The sequence below is a fragment of the Gopherus evgoodei genome, chromosome 1 (genome assembly GCF_007399415.2).
Source record: "Gopherus evgoodei ecotype Sinaloan lineage chromosome 1, rGopEvg1_v1.p, whole genome shotgun sequence".
Taxonomy (NCBI): domain Eukaryota; kingdom Metazoa; phylum Chordata; order Testudines; family Testudinidae; genus Gopherus; species Gopherus evgoodei.
In genome coordinates, this window is record NC_044322.1 from 159,260,561 (window position 1) to 159,280,830 (window position 20,270).

Genomic DNA, 20,270 nt, shown 5'->3' on the forward strand with positions numbered 1-20,270 from the left:
AGATGTGATCAAGTCATGATCACTTGTACCTAAGCTCCCATTAACTTTTATTTCTGTGATCAGTTCCTTTCTATCTGTTAGGAGATGATCAAATATAGAATTCCCCCACACTGGCTGCAACGCTTTCTGAGTTAGAAAATTGTCATCTATAAAGTTCAAGGATGTTTTAGTGCTGGCACAGTGAGAGCTCCAGCATATGCCACTCAAACTGAAGTCCCCTATTATCACATACTGTAGATAGTGGTGTAAGGAACTGGTCATCCTGTTCCCTACTGTGAGTTGACGGAGGCTCCAACTAGTACCTCATCTTGTGCTTTATCCGTTAGGACATTGATCCATAAGCATTCAGGATCATTTTCTTCTGAGTTATCAGTGGCTTGGAAACAGGTAATATCATTTTGACATAGAGTGCCATTCCCCCTCCCCCTGGGTGGCACATGAACCGCCAGCGGAGGGAGGCTAGCCCCCAGCCCCACCCCTTCTGTCTGAGGCCCCGCCCTTTCCCCCTCCCTGCTGGAACCCAGAGCCCCTCCCACCTTGGTCACCAGCACAGTCCTGCCCCAGAATAGCCCCCCAACCCCAAAGGAGCACCACGAGGGTGGGCGGTATGTGGCCCCAGCCCCAAAGGAGCACTGGGAGGGCAGTCGGCGTGCAGCTGCAGCGCCCTCCCCCCCTCCAGCTGGAGCACTGGGGGCTGGACCTCTGGAGCGCACACAGGGGGTGGTGGTAAGCAGGGGGCCTCCTTCAGCCTATGCGACCCACTGTCCATGCCCCTTCTCTTGTTTCCCGTTCAATCTATCCTAAATAGATTATAACCATTTAGAAACAGTAGCACCAAAAGGGCCCAAACTGATTGGAGGCTCATTGTACCGTGTGTGTGTATGCATGTACACACACACACACACACACACACACACACACACACACACACACACACACACACACACACACACACACACACACACAGCAAATGACAGTCCCTACCCCAAAGAGCCCACAGTTTTAAATTTAAGAACAGATGCAACGAGTGGGTGTAACAAGAGGATGGGGGTAACAGCAAAACACAGCCATGCTATGTAGGTATGATGTCATGTTTTATTTTTACATCAATAAAACATGAGAGTAGAGTTCTCACATCTGGCCACTTGCCCAGTCACTATCAGTTTGCAACATTTTGTAGACATTATAATAAAAGTAGGTCTCTTGGCGGAATTAGAAGAGGGAGTGGTTTCATAGATTAGTGCAAGGATGACAGGCCCGGATTAACTCTCCTGTGGGTCCGGGGCTATTTGATTTTGTGGGGTCCCTGTATATGTCTTTTTCCTAGGAGGGAGTTTGGTGCAGGAGATTGGGGTGCAAGAGGAGAATTCTGATCTGGGGCAGGAGTTTGGGGTGGAGGAGGGGCTGTGAGATGCAGGCTCCAGCCGGAGGCACTTACTGCAGGTGGCTCCAGGTCGGTGGTGCAGCAGGGCTCAGGCAGGCTGCCTGCCTGCCATAGCCCCAAGCTGCTCCCAGAAGTGGCTGGCTGCTAGCATGTCTCTGCAGCCTCTGGGGTTCCTGGCCAATGGGAGCTGCAGGGACAGTGTTGGGGGCAGCATGCAGAGCCTCCCCCTTCTACCCACCCCCTCACTCCGTAACAGAGGCCACAGAGATGTGCTAACAGCCGACTGCTTCAGGGAGCAGTGTGAGGCCACGGCTTGCAGGCAGCCTGCCTGAGCATCCTACTATGCCAAGGGACTTTTAGCAGCCCGGAGCTGGAGATTGCTGCCTGTGATTTTTTTTTGTGGGGCCCCCCTTGAGCTGGGGCTCTGGGCTGCAGCCCCTAAAATCCCTACCTTAATCTGGCCTTGAGGATGATGATTGACATGTGTGTCGATGACCCTCTGTAACTCATGTGACAAATGCTGGTTTCAGCATGAACTCCCTCTCTGCACCTTGCTCTGCTCTTGATGGAGGAGAAGCTATGGCAAGGGAGCCAACAGGGCAAAAGGCCACAGTCCAACCATGCTGCTGGGAAAAGGGAGAATGAAAACTCGTGCTGGCGATATAACTGAGATTGAGATTTCCCACAGAACTTTGGACTCCACATGGTTATCAGGCCACACTTCTATCCCTTCCATCCTACAGCTTTAAATATAACTTTCCCTCTTCTGTGTGCTTTGGGTGGAAGGAGCTGATATAGCTCTTGGGGTCTGCATTCTGTTCACAGCTCAGCATGTGCAAAACAAAATGTATTAGGAATGTTCAGCAACGTCTGATAATGAGGAACCAGTCTCTTCATTCTCTTCAGATTTGGCCACTCAGGGTATTTTCTTCCTGAGCCTCAGTGAATTTACAGACCCAGGCTGCTCTCTTCCTGTTAACTTCCATTGATGTCAGTGGGCGTTAGAAGCCTAAATACCTTTGCGGATTTGGACCTTAGTGTGTCTGTGCTTCAATCTCCCATTCGTAGGCATTTCTCTACCTTACAGGGCTGTATAAGTACCTCAGATAGATAGCTGTCACACTCTGGTCCCTCACCAAGATGAGTATTGATCTGCACAATGATTTGTTGGTGTTCTTCCAGCTGGGTTGAACTTGGATTTTGTTGCAAACACCCCACTCAGCCCAAGTTGGTTGAGTTTCACAGGCCTTTCAAGGAAACAAGCAGTTTTGAGCAGCCCTTGGCTGACAGTTTAATGACAAAACCACATGAAGCTTGGTGATTTTCTTGAATGAGTTTTGTTGTGAATATTTGTGGTAGGTTTTGCACCTGAATTTCAAAGCAGAACTCATGGGCTGCAAACCTGTAATCCCAATGGAATCATGGCTGCTGTGTTTGGCACGGCTGTTTGTAAATCTAAACTGGTGACAGTTATCCTGAAGAGCATAAGAAAACTTGAAAATAAAAGCACCCAGAGAATTAGTGTCCAAAAGCAGATCAAGTTTTAGGCCGTTCACAATTTGTAACAGTGCCCCTTTAAACTAAGATGGTATCAAGCAGTAAAATTTGGATATGGCTCTGTATTTTGAACAGCCCCATTTCAGTGGGTGTTTAAATCTGAGGTTTTGGTTAAGCCTATAATAAAGCTAGAGACCATTTGCAAAGGTCTTATCTGGCTGCAGGTTTGGAGTGTGAACATCTCTGACGTTCGGGGATGCTTGGATCAAATGCTTTGATCTGGCCTATTATTAGCAGACAGGCCATTTCTAAAATTTGGGTCTGGATCATACTTTGATCCTATCTCTACTTTTTGGCCAAACCCAGGTCCCATTGAAGTCAATGACAAAACTCTTTTTGCCTTTCCTGGCACTTTGATTTGGCCCTTTCAGAGATGTCAGAATTGAACCTTTGGACTCAGACAGAAAGTGCTGGAGTTGCAAACCCTCAAGACAAGTGATGACATTTCTACCTGCAGTAATTGCATAATCAAGCACCACAATAATGCAATAAGATATGGCTAGAATAATCTGTGCTGTGAATGTAACGTCAAACCTCATAAATTATCCAAGATGCATGTCTGTGACCTGAGACTGAGCTGCAAAATTGGTTCATTTAACACAGACTGAAACAGGATTTGGCTGGATTACAATGCTTCTCGGGGAGTATCACTGCAGAAAAGAGGCTTTTAGTTACTAAATGCACTTTTTCTTTTGTTTCTTACAATTAGTTTTATTTTTTATCTCACATAAGTATTGTTTAAGTCTTGGCAGTAATCTAAACTTCTTTGCTTATCTCTCTACAAAGACAGCCAAATCATGGAATCTAGTTACAATACATTTGTCCCCTGCTCTGGTTATAACACAGTTGCCATTATTTGTAGTCTAGATGAGTGGTTCTCAAAGCTGGTCCGCTGCTTGTTCAGGAAAAGCCCCTGGTGGGCCAGGCCAGTTTGTTTACCTGCTGCGTCCACATGCTCAGCTTATTGTAACTCCCACTGGCCGTGGTTGGTCGCTCCAAGCCAATGTGGGCGGCGGGAAGTGGTGGCCAGCACATCCCTCGGCCCGCGATGCTTCCCCCAGCCCCCTTTGGCCTGCAGTGGTGAACCATGGCCAGTGGGACCCGTGATCGGCCGAACCTGCGAACGCAGCAGGTAAACAAACTGGCCCGGCCCGCCAGGGGCCTTTCCTGAACAAGCAGTGGACTGGCTTTAAGAACCACTGGTCTAGGCAGAATCTTATTCGTGCCACTGACTTAGCTGTCTTTGAAGTGTATATAGGCCATAACTGTTCATCCTTCTTCTTTCAAACTGTTGTCAGTTGGCTCCTGAAACCTACAATGTATCCCTCTGTCCCTTTGAGGCCGCCAATCAGCTCAATCTGAGATACCTAGAACTGTTGTCAGAGTGTGCAGATGCCACAGCAGGAGATGGAATTTGACCCTCTCTTTTGCTTACCTTGCTGCTATCATTTCACAAGTTCTCCAGTCATCATATTTTTCAGTCTGGACAAGATCTGAATTCCTAATGTAATAATCAAAAATCTTTAAACACCAAAGCACTTTCTATGGGCCCATCTGTGTATCATAAAGTATTAAGGAAAGACTAACCTTGTTTTACCCTTTTGAAGATCACCTTTAAGTGCAATGCAAGTTTATGATGCTTTAAGAACAACAAACATTGTAACATACATTATGGACCTGCTCCAGCATCCATTCAAGTCAATGATCAAACTCCCATTGACTTCAGTGGGAATGGCAGTGGGTCCTATAATTAATGTCAGATCTCTGCAAATAGGTACAAGGGAGGGGAAAAGATTTGTTAATTTTGGAGGCATAGAGAGCAGACAATCAAGTTTCTACAGAAATCATCCTTAGGTGGCTTACTTACTAAAAGTCTTGGAATATTGGTTTCCAGACTGTAAAAGTCACTGGGCTTTTCTGTAGTTATTTTTTTATTCATGCTTTGTTTTTGTTTTTTTTCATACTTAAATTGCCAGCTGTACCATCATTGATTACAACTGAGGTTCCAGTTCCTTAACTGTGATGGAAAAATTTTCTTCTAGATTAGATAGCACTGAAGAATTGAGGGCCTATTTCCAAACTTGGATGCTCCAATTACGGCACCCAATTTGGCACTGAGGTCACTGTGTATCAGCTCGAGCGCCTCCGTGCAAACTGGTTACCCAGCATACATGCACAAGGTTGAAAATCAAGCTCTCTGATTCTAACGGTTGCTTTTTCCACTCTTTTCCTCTCAGCTCAAGATGGCTTTTGTGTCCACACTGAACAGGAAGATCAAGAGCTCTCATTTGCAGAATGGCATTGATACAGAAAATCAGGAAACCAAAACCGATTATATATGGCTTCCTCCCAACTTGCCCAGCAAGTGCACCTGGAAGCCAGGGAAACCCGTCTCCGACTCACCTCATTCTCATGTGCCCTTGTAAGTAACTCTCTTGTGCTAGTTATGTTCAGACTGTTTTACATCCTCCCTACTGCAGGAAATTCCGGGTCTTCCTCTGTGCCTCAAGGTTGCACTAGAATGTTCATAGTCAGAATTCAGCATTTAAAACAATGATTTTATGTATAAAAACTGCTATTATTTTTCCCAAAAGGGGGTCCTCTAATCTGCTAATATTTCCAGTCCACTCACGACTGCCCCCTCTCTTTCACCAGAAGAGCATTGACTGAAACTGGAACTGTGGATGCTCAGCAGCTCTCCTGCAAACCAGACCCTTAGGGATCTGAAGTTAGGCACAGAAAACAAGGCACCCAATATTAGTGGGCACTTTTGGAGACTGCAGCCATAATGAATATAGAGCCTTCTAACCTATTGCTCCCACCCTCTCTCTATAGATTTCTTAACATGTTAACTAAGTGCCCAGTTCTATCACCTTTACTCACATTGAGTGGTACCTTATTCTAGGAGCAGTCCAGTGACTACTCATGGAGTAAGCTACCATCAGGTGGTAAAGGAATATTCAGTTTCCTCTGATCAGTATCAAGGCCACAGTCCTTCTGCCAGTGCCCAGACCAAGTAACTTGGCAGGAAGGAAGGGAGCATCTATTCTCCCAACCCCAAAGGCTGCATCATGGGAGCAGGGCCTACTTCATGGCAGCTACTCCACAGCCCTAGCATTCCTTTGCCATGGAGAAGGGTGTCAGTGTCTTACCATCCAGTGTTGGACCTTGTCACTGCCTTATTTTCCCCTTTTGGGGCTTCCCAATAACTGCTCCCAGACTCTCATGTGGGAAGAATAACACCCCTTCTTGGGCCTTGTTTATTAAAGTATCGCAGTTCAAATATCTCAAATCCAAACAAGGTTTCTCCCACTCCATGGTTTGTTCAGTCCTTTGTTGGGCTCACAAGTTCTTTCCAAATCCCAGATCCTGCTGCCTGATGTTTCCTCAGCCTCCTCCCTCATCATGCTTCTACTCCGGCCCTTTGTGGCAGGTAGCTCTAATCAGCCCCTTTCACCTGCCTGGAGCTGGGAGCTCCATCCTTTCAGAGCCCAGATCCCCTCTTGATCCCTTGCAGAAGCCTCTCTGAATGTCTTTCACCTTCATTGCCCTTGTATTGGGACTTCAGGCCCCAGGGTCTCTCAAAGCTCCCTCTAACCAGGGGAACTCTGTCAGGCCTACTCAGATTCTCTGGAGACACCTCCCCTAAGTCTTCACTAGCCCCAGTTTCCCACTCTTTGCTGGAGTAGGCTCCATCCTGGCCTACCATCATATGATTCCTGATGATCTGACCCAACCACGAACCCAAACCCAACCTTTGGGACCAGATGACAAGGCACAGGATAGATGGATTCAATGAATTATTGAAGGTATTCTAGCAACTATCACGTAGCCCACTGTTACTTGGATCAGAAGCTAATGTCTTGGGCCTGTGTCTATGATGGGCCCAATCTGAAACCCCTCATCCAAACACTTCTAAACTTTGGGGACATCTGTATCTGAATTTTGCAGTTTGAGGCAGTCTCTCATCCTAATGTAAAGTACCATGATGGATCATGTGTCCTTCAAATGGCAATCTGATATAAGGCTGTTCCATATGGAAAGCAATTACTTGTTTCTGTTTGATTGACACTGAGGCAATTATCTCTACTAGTACAGTTTGAACAAAGAAAGACCCTGTAAACCGTTGTTACTTGGGTTTCTTAAAATTAGTGATGCAAAACAATTTTTAATGTGTGCGTTTTGTGACTGTAGTATCCAAAGTCTATTTCCCAGCCAACAGCTACCTCCTTGAGGGTACATCTATGCTACCCGCTGGATCAGTAGGTAGTGTTCGATGTATTGGGGATCGATTTATCACGTCTTGTCTGGACGCAATAAATCGATTCGCTAATTGACGCCCGTACTCCACCTCGGCAGGAGGAGTAAAAGGGGGTTGTTGGGGGAGCCCTGGCAGTCAACTCACCGCCATGAGGACGGTCAGGTAAGTCAAATTAAGCTACTTCGACTTCAGCTATGCTTCAGCTATAGTTCAAACCTCCCGCTAGTGTAGCCCAGGCCTTAGAGTGTCTACATGACTTATTAAGCAAGATCAATTAATTTTACAGAGTACAGGGAGCATCAGAGCGGCATGTTGTTAAAACATGTTGCTCAGAGATAGTGAAAGTCTCACGCTTCTTACACTGCTTCTGAAACTTTGCAATTGTTCCTGCCTTTCTTGCCAGTGACAATGCAATATGGTGTCAAAATTCTCCCTCCATCTTTAAACTGAAAACATGCAATACCAGTGAGAAACTCCGAATGACTAACAAAGGAGATCGTTCCACTCTTTTTCGTAACTGTTATGTATTTAGCCACCTGATTAAACTATGCTTTGGAAATATAGTCCCTAAATTATCTTATTTATTTGCTGAATGTCTAGTGACTAAAGGAGCAGCTCTTTCAGTCAAATCAATTTTCTTTTCAATATGCATGCTGACTGGGAATGACTTATTCTTTGGCAACATATGCTACCTCTGGGGAAATCTGAGTGAGAAAATGAAGCACATGTGCAAATGATCATCTTGCGAAACTATTCTGGATCCCTTCTATCCAAGTGTATTCCCGTGTCTCTATCCAGATGCCAGCTTGCTCTGATTCCTCCAGAAACATGCACTCTTTATAAAGTTAAAGAAAATATGTACCACTCAGACTGCACTAATATACACCTTTGTGTAGCACGCTCTCTAGGGATATTGGATATTGCTATAACAGGGTTAAAAAGGGAACCAGATAAATTCATGGAGGATAGGTTCATCAATGGCTATTAGCCAGGATGGGCAGGGATGGTGTTCCTAGCCTCTGTTTGCCAGAAGCTGGGAATGGGCCACAAGGGATGGATCACTCGATGATTACCTGTTCTGTTCATTCCCTTTGGGGCACCTGGCACTGGCCACTGTCGGAAGACAGGATACTGGGCTAGATGGACCTGTGGTCTGACCCAGTGTAGTCATTCTTATGTTCTTTTAACCTTGCTTAAATGTCTAAATACAGACTGTATTCTAGATTTCTATACCCAAGAATACATTGTGCAGTTCTGATCCTTGGGCAATCTCAAGAACTGCAGCTAGCAGCTAGTGTAGAAAATCTCCAGACCTGCTGAGAGTCCAATAAAGATTGTGCTGGAGATTAGAAAAAGAAGAGTAGATCTTGGATCAGGTGAAGGGGATAATTACCTAAAGCTTCAGAAAGGTACAGGTTTGAGCTGGTTCTTACATTATCTGAGCTAGTTATGCTGCCTCATATGATCCAGGTAATGGCTAGTCAAGTCTCACATCCTGATATGACGAGGTTTTCCTCTGGGCATTTTATACAGTAGCACGCCTCACAAAGTAACAGCAGGGTTTCTGAAGTGGAACCCTCTCGCTCCCAACTGGAACCAAATGCAGTGATACTGCAGTATCCCCAACAGCCATTCCAGTGAACCAAAGGTCTTTCTCAGAGATCCTTTAGTCTCACGCATTTCTCATAGAGCTTGGAAGCCCTGAGCCTAACCGCCCCTTGGGGAGCCTGGGGCTGGCCTCTTAGCCACCCCAGATCCTGCATGGGGCATAATAAAGCAAAAATTTCAAGGCAAACCCCACAACCAGAGCTCCAGCAGCCACGGCACCGCCTGTCCTATTATAGCTTCCCTTGGCCTATTATACCCACTATCCATGGGTCAGGGCTTTGTCTTATATAGGTGCCTATTACTCCCAACTTTCTGTCCTGCGTTTTTACATTTGCTATCTGGTCACCCTAGTAAGGAGTGTCCACTTCCTTGCCACACTGACAGTTTCTGACTGCTAGTAAAGTCTTCTGACCAGACCAGCTCCCCTCTGATGCTTGTCACTGATTTCTGGAGCAGGGTGAAAATAGTGTACTGTGTGTGTGTATATGTGTGTGTGTGTATATATATATCTATATCTATCTATATAGATAGATAGATAGATATTATCCAGAAGTATTGGTTTGAATTTAAAAATGGATTCACTTTGGCCTTGCTTGCACCTCTCCTGTATTGCTTTCTGCAAACATAACCCACTAATCAGCACGGGTTACGTGTCCCAGTCTGGGACCCAGCTCTTATGGTGAAAGCTCTTTAACTTAAACTGTAGGAACTCGTGCTTGTAGCTCTGGAGGGCCTTAGTTCAGTCCCTGGTATGAAGGCTGTTCATGTGACGTGAGCATTTGAGCAGTTGTTTTACTCTTGGAATATGAATTTTGAGCTCCCATGCTTGAAGAATTATAGGTAGCAGAAGTGCCATGACAAATCCATGTTGATGCTGATGTACGATGAACCCAGCTGTACAATGAACTCATTGAGAGAAGCCCGGGGCTAGGCCTGTGAATGATTCCTTATGTCTGTCTGGGGCCTAAAATATGTCTTTTTAGCTAACAAATTTCCCCTTCTCTTCTGCTATGACTGTTTCTCTTCACTGTCTGCTGGTCACTCATAAAGGCAGTCAGTATATTTTATAAAGGATGCTGTTTAATTCTACAAAACATCAGCCAGGGCACAGAGGCAACCAAATAAGCCAAACAAGGATTTGACCACACTATTCACGCATCATACAGAGTTACTTTGTGTATGTGACAAACAAAGTTAAATTTTAACTCTGCACTCACCAATAAACTTACTGTAGGCTTTTCTTTTCTAAGAATGATGCATTGGGTAAGGTCTCTGGGGCCTGGATAGGATCTCCTAACCCTCCTTATCTGCTCTTTTCCACTATATGGTCACCATTCCCTGAGATTCAAAGCCCTCAGAGCATCTTCAAGCCCTTGTCCTGGTAAGAGGAGTTATGCACACCCACTACAGAAACAAAGCCATGTGGCTTTTGGGACCAATCATGACTAACCAAGACAACTCAAATTTCAAATATCAAGTCCTGAGTGCACGGAGTTGTGATCAATCCATAGAGTGCAAACAAAAGAAAAAGGGCAACAAAATTTGTCAGTTTTGAAGGAGAAGTAAATCTGTATTTACTACCTTTATCACCAGTAGGCCATATACAACTTGGGTATTTCAAGGATGAGGTAGGTTCAGAGTTCAAATCATGATTGCACAAGGAGTGTGTTTGTATACCTGAAATTGAATGGGAGGCGAACAACTCTGGGTTTTTACCCTTTTCAGCAGAAAAGTATTGAGAAGACCAACTTGAGGAAATGGCTCAGCTCTGCCTTAAGATATGGATTCAATAAACACACCCCTTGAGTAATCTTTTCTTCTGTTAAGAGTAAAAGGTCCAAGGACATAAACTTCCAATCTACTTGGCCAAAGGCCATTTAAATGTGTGTCATTTGCCCAGTAGCCAGGTCTAGTTCCACTGCTCCCAGATAAACCCGAGGTGGAAGGCTATATTGCTACCAGTCTAACTGAGAGCAGAATTTAGTCCTTTGTGGGAATATCAGAGTTCTCTGCCACGTGACAGGATAAATATTTCTCTCTAAACAAAGGGAGGTCAGGTTGTAAACTGCTGTAAACTGGCAACATTCTATTGAAATTGATTTGACCAGCAGCTAAAACTCTGGCTCTGTTTGTGTTACAGACATGTGGACTGACACACATATTTTAAAAAAAAAATACTTGACACGAGTTTTTTGGGTTTGCTACTTAACTTTTCAGTACAGGCGTACTACCTCCTTAATCTGCTAAAGGCATAGATTTGGGTACATCTACATTTGGAGCTGGGGGTGTGATTCACAGCTTGAGAAGACATATCTACACCAGCTCTGATCAAGCCATTGTGCTAAAAATAGTGTAGCCACAGGGTTGCGAGCAGCAGAAGGGGTTAACTGCACCAAGTACATGCCTATAGTCTCAAGATGAGTACATATTCAGAGCAGCTAGCCCCTCCCACTGCTCACACCACCATGGCTACCAGGGCTGTCCTTACCCATATGCAAAGTACGCAGCTGCGTAGGGCACCACAAATTTCCTGATGCCCTGCACAGCTGCGTGCTGCTCCAGCCCCTGCTCTGCCTCTTCCCCATGGCCCCCTGCCCCTGCTCCACCCCATGCCTCCTCTTCCCACCCTGGCTCCGCCCCAGCCCCACTTCCCTGAGGAATGCAGGCAGGGCTGACCCTACACTTACTGGCGGTGGGAAGTGCAGCGGCCTGGCCCCAGATGCACTGCCGGTAAGTGCTGGGAGGTGGTTCCCCCCTGTTCTCCAAGCTAGCCCTGCGCCCCTCCATGGAGGCCTGGGGCCCAGACATCCCCTCTTCCCTGTGGGGGGCGCTGCGTACGGCCCCAGAATAGCTAAGGACGGCCCTGATGGCTACATTCTATTATTAGCACAATAGCTCAATCAGAGCTAGTGCGAGTATGTCTTCTCCAGCTAGGCATTATACTCCCTACTCAAAGTACAGACATACTCCAAAGAGTTTGCAGCCATAGGCTCTTGGCAGAAAAAGCTGACAAGACTGATGTTTTTTGTGGGACCAGCAAATAAAGGAACAACCAGTCATTTAAAGGGCACTGAACTCCAGATCTGGTTTATTTACCTGTGCAGTCTTATTCCAAGTGAGTTATCAGAGTGAGTCTGATGCTAATGAACACATGATTCTCTAGCTAATGCTCTGGATTTGTGTGAATGAGAGACTAATTCTGGTCCGGAGTATCTATTTAAAATCTTGTTACCTGTGAGCAGCAATCCATTGTTGGGATTTTACTTGCACACCCTTGTGGCATGAGAATTTAAAATAATTCCTCTTTGGGGATGTATTTGAAGTATTGGGTATCTGAATTAACAAAATGCGACAGCATTGTCTTTAAACCCTACAATCCTTTAATGCAGTCACAGAATCATAGAATATCAGGGTTGAAAGGCACCACAGGAGATCATCTAGTCCAGCCCCCTGCTCAAAGCAGGACTAATCTCCAACTAAATCATCTCAGCTGGGGCTTTGTCAAGCCTGACTAAGGATTCCACCACCTCCCTAGGTAACCCAGTCCAGTGCTTCTCCAACCTCCGAGTGAAAAAGTTTTTCCTAATATCCTAACTATACCTCCCCCGCTGCAACTTGAAACCATTACTCTTCATTCTGTCTTCTGCTACCAGTGAGAACAATTTCGATCCATCCTCTTTGGAACCCCCTTTCATGTAGTTGAAAGCAGCTACCAAATCCCCCCTCATTCTTCTCATCTGCAGACTAAACAACCCCAGTTCCCTTGGCCTCTCCTCATAAGTCATGTGCTCCAGTCCCCAATTATTTTTATTGCCCTCCACTGGACTCTTTCTAATTTTTCCACATCCTTCTTGTAGTGTGGGGCCCAAAACTGGACACGGTACTCCAGATGAGGCCTCACCGATGCCAAATAGAGGGGAACAATCACATCCCTCAATCTGCTGGCAATGCTCCTACTTATACAGCCCAAAATGTCGTTAGCCTTCTTGGCAACAAGAGCACTCTGTTAACTCATGTCCAGCTTCTCATCCACTGTAACCCCTAGGTCCTTTTCTGCAGAACTGTTGCCTAGCCTCTCAGTCCTTAATCTGTAGCAGTTCATGGGATTCTTCTGTCCTAAGTACAGGACTCTGCACTTGTTCTTGTTGAACCTCATCAAATTTTTTTTGGCCCAATCCTCTAATTTGTCTAGGTCACTCTGGACCCTATCCCTACCCTCCAGCATATCTACCCCTCCTCCCAGTTTAGTGTCATCTGCAAACTTGCTGAGTGTGCAGTCCAAGCCATCCTCCGGATCATTAATGAAGATATTGAACAAAACTGGCCCCAGGACCGACCCTTGGGGCACTCCGCTTGATACTGGCTGCCAACTAGACATGGAGCTATTGATCACTACCCATTGAGCCCGACAATCTAGCCAGCTTTCTATCCACCTTATAGTCCATTCATCCAGTCCATACTTCAACTTGCTTGCAAGTATACTGTGGGAGACCGTATCAAAAGCTTTGCTAAAGTCAAGGAATAACATGTCCACTGCTTTCCCCTCATCCACAGAGCCAGTTATCACGTCATAGAAGGCAATCAGGTTAGTCAGGCATGACTTGCCCGTGGTGAATCCATGCTGTCTGTTCCTGATCACTTTCCTCTCCTCTAAGTGCTTCAAAATTGATTCCTTGAGGACCTGCTTCATGATTTTTCCAGGACTGAGGTGAGGCTGACTGGCCTGTAGTTCCCTGGATCCTCCTCTTTCCCTTTTTTAAAGACGGGAACTACATTAACCTTTTTCCAGCCATCTGAGACCTCCCCCATCTCGATCACCATGAGTTTTCAAAGATAATGGCCAATGGCTCTGCAATCACATCCGCCAGCTCCTTTAGCACCCTCGGATGCAGTGCATCTGGCCCAATGGATTTGTGCTTGTCCAGCTTTTCTTAATGGTCCTGAACCACTTCTCTCTTCACAGAGGGCTGGTCACCTCCTCCCCATACCATCAGAGCCCTCCTGGGGAATGCACGCCTCCTCTAGATCACGCTACAGGTGGCCTCACACCATCTGAACAGGTTTTTTTTTTACTTTCCATTTCCTGGCCTCTCTCTAACTCCACCCACTTGCAACCCAGTGAAGGAGCTGGGGAAGGGAAATGCATTACTATATACAGATGGGTACATCTGCTGTTTCATCAAGGGGGGAAAAAGTCATGCACTATGCAAGTCAGCATGGGTAGCATCATTCCAATCAATGATGCTAGGAACTTTGACCCACCTCTGTAGCCACAGTTCACTTCGTATCTGCGGAAAAGAGCACAAGAAGAATAGATGACAGGCAGGCCCAAAAGTTCAGATTCACATACCTCCTGCCCACACACAGTGATGTGCTGGCAAACTTTTACAAGGGCTCCTGTAGAAGTTTTCAGCCTCTGCAGATGGTGCATGGGCCACACCTTGTGTAAAATACATTCCCCTACAAAAAACATATCAATCTATGTTTCTGCCACCATCCTGGCCCAGTATTTCACGATGCACTGTGCTTAGCCCTCAAATGGAGGCATTTCTAGTTAACTCCCTTATCTGGAAGCTTTTCCTCAAAGCAGCAGCAGTGATGGCAGGAGCTGTATTGCAGCCTCTCCTCTCAGCAGTGGCTGGCTGGATGAGCAGCTCCCTTCTGACAGAGGTCTAGTTGATCAGCTGGGGAATGAGTCTCCTTAGGTTCTTGAGATGGGTGGGACTTACCTGACTGCTTACAGCTTTCCCTTGCATGTCTGGGAGTAGGTCCTAGCTAGCTAGTATGGCTGGGCAAGCACCAGCTGGCTAAAAGACAACTGAAAATTTTAACAAGCACTGCTGGCCTCAACTTTTCTTGCTTACATTCACTGTGTGGATCCCGTATAAGGGTGCTGTGGGATGGGCTATACAACCTTAACTGGCTTTGTGTGTGTGTGAGCTTTTCCTTCATGGGGGGCTAAAAGGCCAACTCTGGTAACAGGTGGCTCTTCGAAGCCCCCCTCCAGCTGATCAGTGCATGTGCAGCCACAGGGCAAGGGACATAAGAGGGTGGAAGCAGTAAGGGACATGTTTGGTTTTTGAATAGGCAACAGTGTCCTGTGAGTCGCATCGCAAAGGCAGCTAAAATGAAGTTATTCATGAGGGGGTGTTGCTGATGTAGGGGATGGCAGTATTTCCTACCACACCCTCTTGTAGTCCAGTTGACAGAGACTGTAGCTCTTTTCCATCACTGATGCCTGTCATCATTAGTAATCTAGGCAATTAGTATAGTCGTGTCCTGGAATGAAAATTTCCCTCAGCCTCCCTCTCCTGCAGATGTTGAAGCCTCTATTTCTCTCAAGTGTTGCTCTGGTTTCCTTTTTATATGGATTTGAATGACAGTCACAGTTACCCTCTGTACATTTTTTTCTGCCTCCACTAACATAGGCCGGAAGAAACCAACATCCTGCCGAATATTCTGAAGAAAGTTGGCCGCACCCCTCTGGTTCGAATCAACAAGATTGGGAAAACCTATGGACTGAAGTGTGAGCTCTGTGAGTATCCAACGTCCACTGCTCTTCTGTCAGGTTTTCTGAACTGAGTGGCAAGCTCAAAAGCTAGTGGGGGACAAGGCCTCTTTTATAAGAGATTCTGGAGTAACTAACTAAGGTTGACAAAGTGTGAAAAGAAGGTGGAGAAATATGGCATATCTGGGATACTTCTAGACCTTTCCATTACAGTTATTTATCAGAGCTAAAACAGTGGTCTGCCTTTCAAACTGCAGTATAACAAGCACCTGACTGACAGTAACCCAGGCCTTGATCCAGCAAGATGGTCTTCACTACATATTACTAGCCCCACTGCTCAGCTGCATTTTTGTTACTGCTGGAACGTACGTAGTCTGTGATTTTAATCTCCATTTTTTAAAAATAGGACGTGTGTTGTGGAGCTACTCAGCTACTTGCAATACCGAGTGCAATCGAGGCGTATCGGGATCACAGGGTCAGCAGTTTTGGAGGGAGAAAATCTCAGAGCTGATGTAGCTGCTGCTCCTGTTCTTTGGCAGAGCCTGGGGGAACAGCAAAACAGTACAAAACAACCTATTCTGTATGGCCCACGTTACTGTAGTACCTGAACGCTGCACAATCTCTAATGTATTTATCCTCGCAACACCTCTGTGTTGTTATCCCCATTTTAGGGATGGAGAACTGAGGCACAGAGAGGCTGAGGGACTTGCCCCAAATCACACAGAAAGAAAGGGGACTGGAATGCAGATCGCTGAGGTCTTAGGCTAGTGCTCTAACCACTGGACCATCCTTCTCCTTTAAAGATGGCAGCATCTCTCTCCTGCCTGCCCATCTTCCTACATTAGAGAGAGACAAGCTGGGTGAGATAATATCTCTTATTGGACCAACTTCTGTTAGTGAGAGAGACGAGCTTTTGAGCCACACAGAGCTCTTCTTCAGGGCTGGGAAGGTCACTTGGAGCATCACAGCGAACCACTAGGTGGAAAGTATCAGAGGGGTAGCTGTGTTAGTCTGGCTCTGTAAAAGCAGAAAAGAGTCCCGTGGCACCTTATAGACTAACAGACGTATTGGAGCATGAGCTTTCACGGGTGCATGCATCCGATGAAGTGGATATTCACCCACGAAAGCTCATGCTCCTATACATCTGTTAGTCTATAAGGTGCCACAAGACTCTTTGCTGCTTTCACAAGGTGGAACAGATTGTTTCGCTTTAGCTCATCTCTCTCACCAACAGAAGCTGGTGCAATAATGGATATCGCCTCACCCACCTTGTCTCACTAATATTCTGGGACAGACATGGCCAAAGCTACACTTCATACATCTTCTGTAGGATGGCCAAGTGTCCAGTTTTCGATCAGAACCCCCGGTTGAAAAGAGACCTGTTGGCTCCGGTGAGCATTGCTGACCGGGCAATTAAAAGCCCAGTTGGCGGGGCTGGCAGGCCATGTTCCTCAGCTCCTAAGGTGAGGGACTGCTTGGAAGGCTCCATGCGCTGCTTCTCCTTCGCCCTGAGTGCTGTCTCCACAGCTCCCATTGGCCGGGAACTGTGGCCAGTGGGAGCTGCACGGGTGGTGCCTGTGTGCACTGTGCAGAGCCACCTGGCAGCCCTTATGCATAGGAGCTGAGGGAAATGGCGCTGCCTGGTGCCCGCATCCCCTCCTGCATCCTAACCCCCTGCCCCATCCTGGAGCCCCTCCTGCACCCAAACTCCCTGCCCCAGCCTGGAGCCCCCTCCCATGCCCTGAAACCTTCATTTTTTGTCCCATCCAGGAACCTGCACCCCCAACCCAGAGCCCCTACTCCTTCCCACACTCCTACCCCCTATCTCAGCCTGGAAACCCCTCTCACACTCTGAACCCCTCAGCTCCGCCACCCAGTCTGGAACCCACTCCTGCACCCCAAGCCCCTCATCCTTAGCCCCACCACAGAGCCTGAACCCCCAGCATAAGCCCTCATCCACCCCTGCACCCCAACCCCCTGCCCGGAGCCCCTTCCCACACCCTGAACTCCTCATTTCTGGCCCACCTCAGAGCCCACACTCCCAGCCCCCCTCCTGTACCCCGGCCCAGCCCAGTAAAAATGAGTGAATGAGTGAGGATGGGGGAGAGTGAGCAAAGGGGGGGAGGGCGGTGATGGAGTGGATGGGGGCATGGCCACAGAGAAGGGGCAGGTGCTGGCCCCAGGTGTTCGTTTTGTGCAATTAGAAAGTTGGCAACCCTAATCTTCCTGCATAGCTTCTCTTGCAGGGCTGAACTAGGCGGCCCTCAGATAGTGGTACTGAATATTTTTAAAGACTTTAAAACAGTTCCTTTCAAAATAAAGGAGATTGATTGATTAAAAGTAATATGACTTTTGGCATTTATTTCCCATATAAATTCATTATTTTTTTCCATTTTCCCACCATGACCAAACACAATTCCTTATATAATTTTCTGTGACAAGATGCGAGCCTTGATAATAACCTCCTCTCTTCCCTCCCTCCCCCCATGATGGAGGGAAGCAAGGCTTCCCTCGGTTACTAACACTTTCGCCAAGATAAACAGAATTGGTGATTGTTCAAGTTATTTATTGTGATGTTTCATGGCATATTTCAAATGTGCCACACCAATCCACATGAGTACAGCTAGGAAATGTTAAAGATGAATTGGAAAGCAAAGGTTCAAATTGAATTTGTGTGCTGAATGTCTGCACTAACTACACAGCTGCCAGGCTTTATCCAGCTCCACATGTGGCATTTCTCACAGATGAGAGTAGCTGGTTTCCTGCATACATCCTGCCCTAAGCCCTGGTAGGGATGGGAAATGGAGCAACACAAATCTTGGCAGCTGAAGCAGGAGCATATGAGTACTGAAGGGTGCTTGGGTCAGTGGTTGGGGGGAGTGCTGAAGGGTGGGAGTGAGACCTGGGTAGGAGGTAGCAGTGTGGAGGGCCCCTCACCATCTATCCCAATCAGCTGCTGTATGCGTTCTGCTCCTCTTCCTTACTGTTTCCTCCCAATTCAAATCCAGCAGAGGGAGCAGTGATGCTGCCTGCAGAGCAGATGCCACAGCCAGAGCCACTGTCGAGGATTCAGAATTCCAGCAGGGTTGTGTCACATAAGATGCTTAAGGCCCAGGGCCGCCCAGAAGTGGGGGCAAATGGGGCAATTTGCCCCAGGCCCCGGGGCCCTGCAGGGGCTCCCATGAGAATATAATATTCTATAGTTTTGCAACTTTTTTTTATGGAAGGGGCCCCCGAAATTGCTTTGCCCCAGGCCTTCTGAATCCTCTGGGTGGCCCTGTTAAGGCCTAGCAGTCCTGTCTGTATCTACACTGGGGATGTATAACTTTTTAACAGTTCTTCTTAATAGCCTTTTGAAATCCTCTTGATACACTACCTGGCTCTCTGCAGCTGTGCCAGCGGGTGTCATTCTATTGCATCACATGAGACAAGGTGGGTGAGGTAATATCTTTTACAGGACCAACTTCTGGTGAGAGAGAAACTTTTCAGCTACACAGAGCTCTTCTTCAGGTCTGGGAAAGATACTCAGGGCTGGTCTACACTGAAAATTTACATCAGCATAGCTACGCCTCTCACGTGTAGACAGGTCGATGGAAGAATTCTTTTATTGACCTAGCTACTGCCCCTTGGAGAGGTGGATGAACTACACCAACAGGAAAACCTCTCCCATTGCTAGACTAGTGTTTACACTGAAATGCTGTAGCGTTCTAAGTGCAGACAACATAGCCCCAGAGTGTCATAGCTAATTACAAGGGGAAATCATAGGTGGAGTTTGTGGGGGCAACAGAGGGTGTTCCCCCCGCTTGGGGCAGGCAGGCAGCCTGATTGTGAAATTCAATGAGTTCTGCAGAGACAGGCAACTGCTCCCAGTTTGCGCCCCTGAGGCAGGAGTCAGAATTTTGTTTATAAACAGAGTGATTAACAGTATCAGAGGGTAGCCGTGTTAGTCTGGATCTGTAAAAGCAGCAAAGAATCCTGTGGCACCTTATAGACTAACAGATTAACAGGTGATTTAAGATAAGAAAGGGCTGTTAGGATGTTTCCTCAAGGTAAATGATCTGTTCCAAGTTTGGTGAACTGAAAAAAGTAAAGTAGACTAAATGATAGAAAGTAATTGTTGATTTTTCTGCAATTGTTTCAACTGTTATATTCAAGAAGTGGTAACAAAGATACTAATATCTTTTTTTGAGAAGATAACTGGTTTTTTAGACAAAGGAAATGCAGTGGATCTGATCTAGCTGGATTTCAGTAAGGCATTTGATACAGTTTCACATGAGAAATTATTAGTTATATTAACCCCGATCTTCTTCAATCTGAGAACTGAAAGGTGGATAAGGAACTGGTTGAAGGGGGCACTACAATCGGTCATACTAAAAGGTGAGCTGTCAGGCTAGAAGGAGGTTACTAGTGAAGTTCCTTGGGCATCACTCTTGGGACCAACCTTATTTAAAGTTTTTATTATTGGTCTTGGCACAAAAAGGGGGAGTGTGCTTCGGGGTGAGATAGGAGGAGCAGGGGGTGGGGCCTCGTGAGGCTAAGGCCTTCCACCGCCCCCCCCCCCCCAACACCAGGAAGAGGTTGGCACTGCCCTGGAGTCTCAGGCAGGTGCAGAGCGGCATCGCAGGGAGTCATTCAGCCCTGGAACGGGACTTGAACTCTGCATTTTGGTACTGTCCCACCCAATTCGGGAGGGTGGTCACTCTCCTGAGCGCCACAATCATGACAGCCATTAATACAAACAGGATGAAGTATGTGCTTTGACAGTTGTGCAGCCAGATGGGTTTGGCCTGGTGGCTTTGGATGGCTGGCCTATATGGCTACAGGTGAAGGAGGAGCAGAAGGATGAATTCAAGTCGTTATTTCTGAAGGGCATTTTCCTGGAGCAGGTTCACATTGATAAGAGCCCTTTATGGTCTCAAAGAATTAGCAGTGACTGGTGGGACGAGAGGGTG

The 20,270-nt window shown here is 46.7% G+C and overlaps 1 protein-coding gene across 1 annotated transcript in view; it reads left to right on the forward strand.

Annotated features, from left to right (window-relative positions):
* Positions 1-5,184: 5,184 nt before the first annotated feature.
* The window catches only part of LOC115646398 (cystathionine beta-synthase-like), a 44,361-nt gene continuing 29,275 nt past the window's right edge, over positions 5,185-20,270 (forward strand). Inside the window, exons 1-2 of the mRNA XM_030552169.1 lie at positions 5,185-5,363; positions 15,239-15,345. Of these exons, the coding sequence (XP_030408029.1) occupies positions 5,185-5,363; positions 15,239-15,345 (286 nt within the window). The remainder of the gene's footprint in view (positions 5,364-15,238; positions 15,346-20,270) is intronic.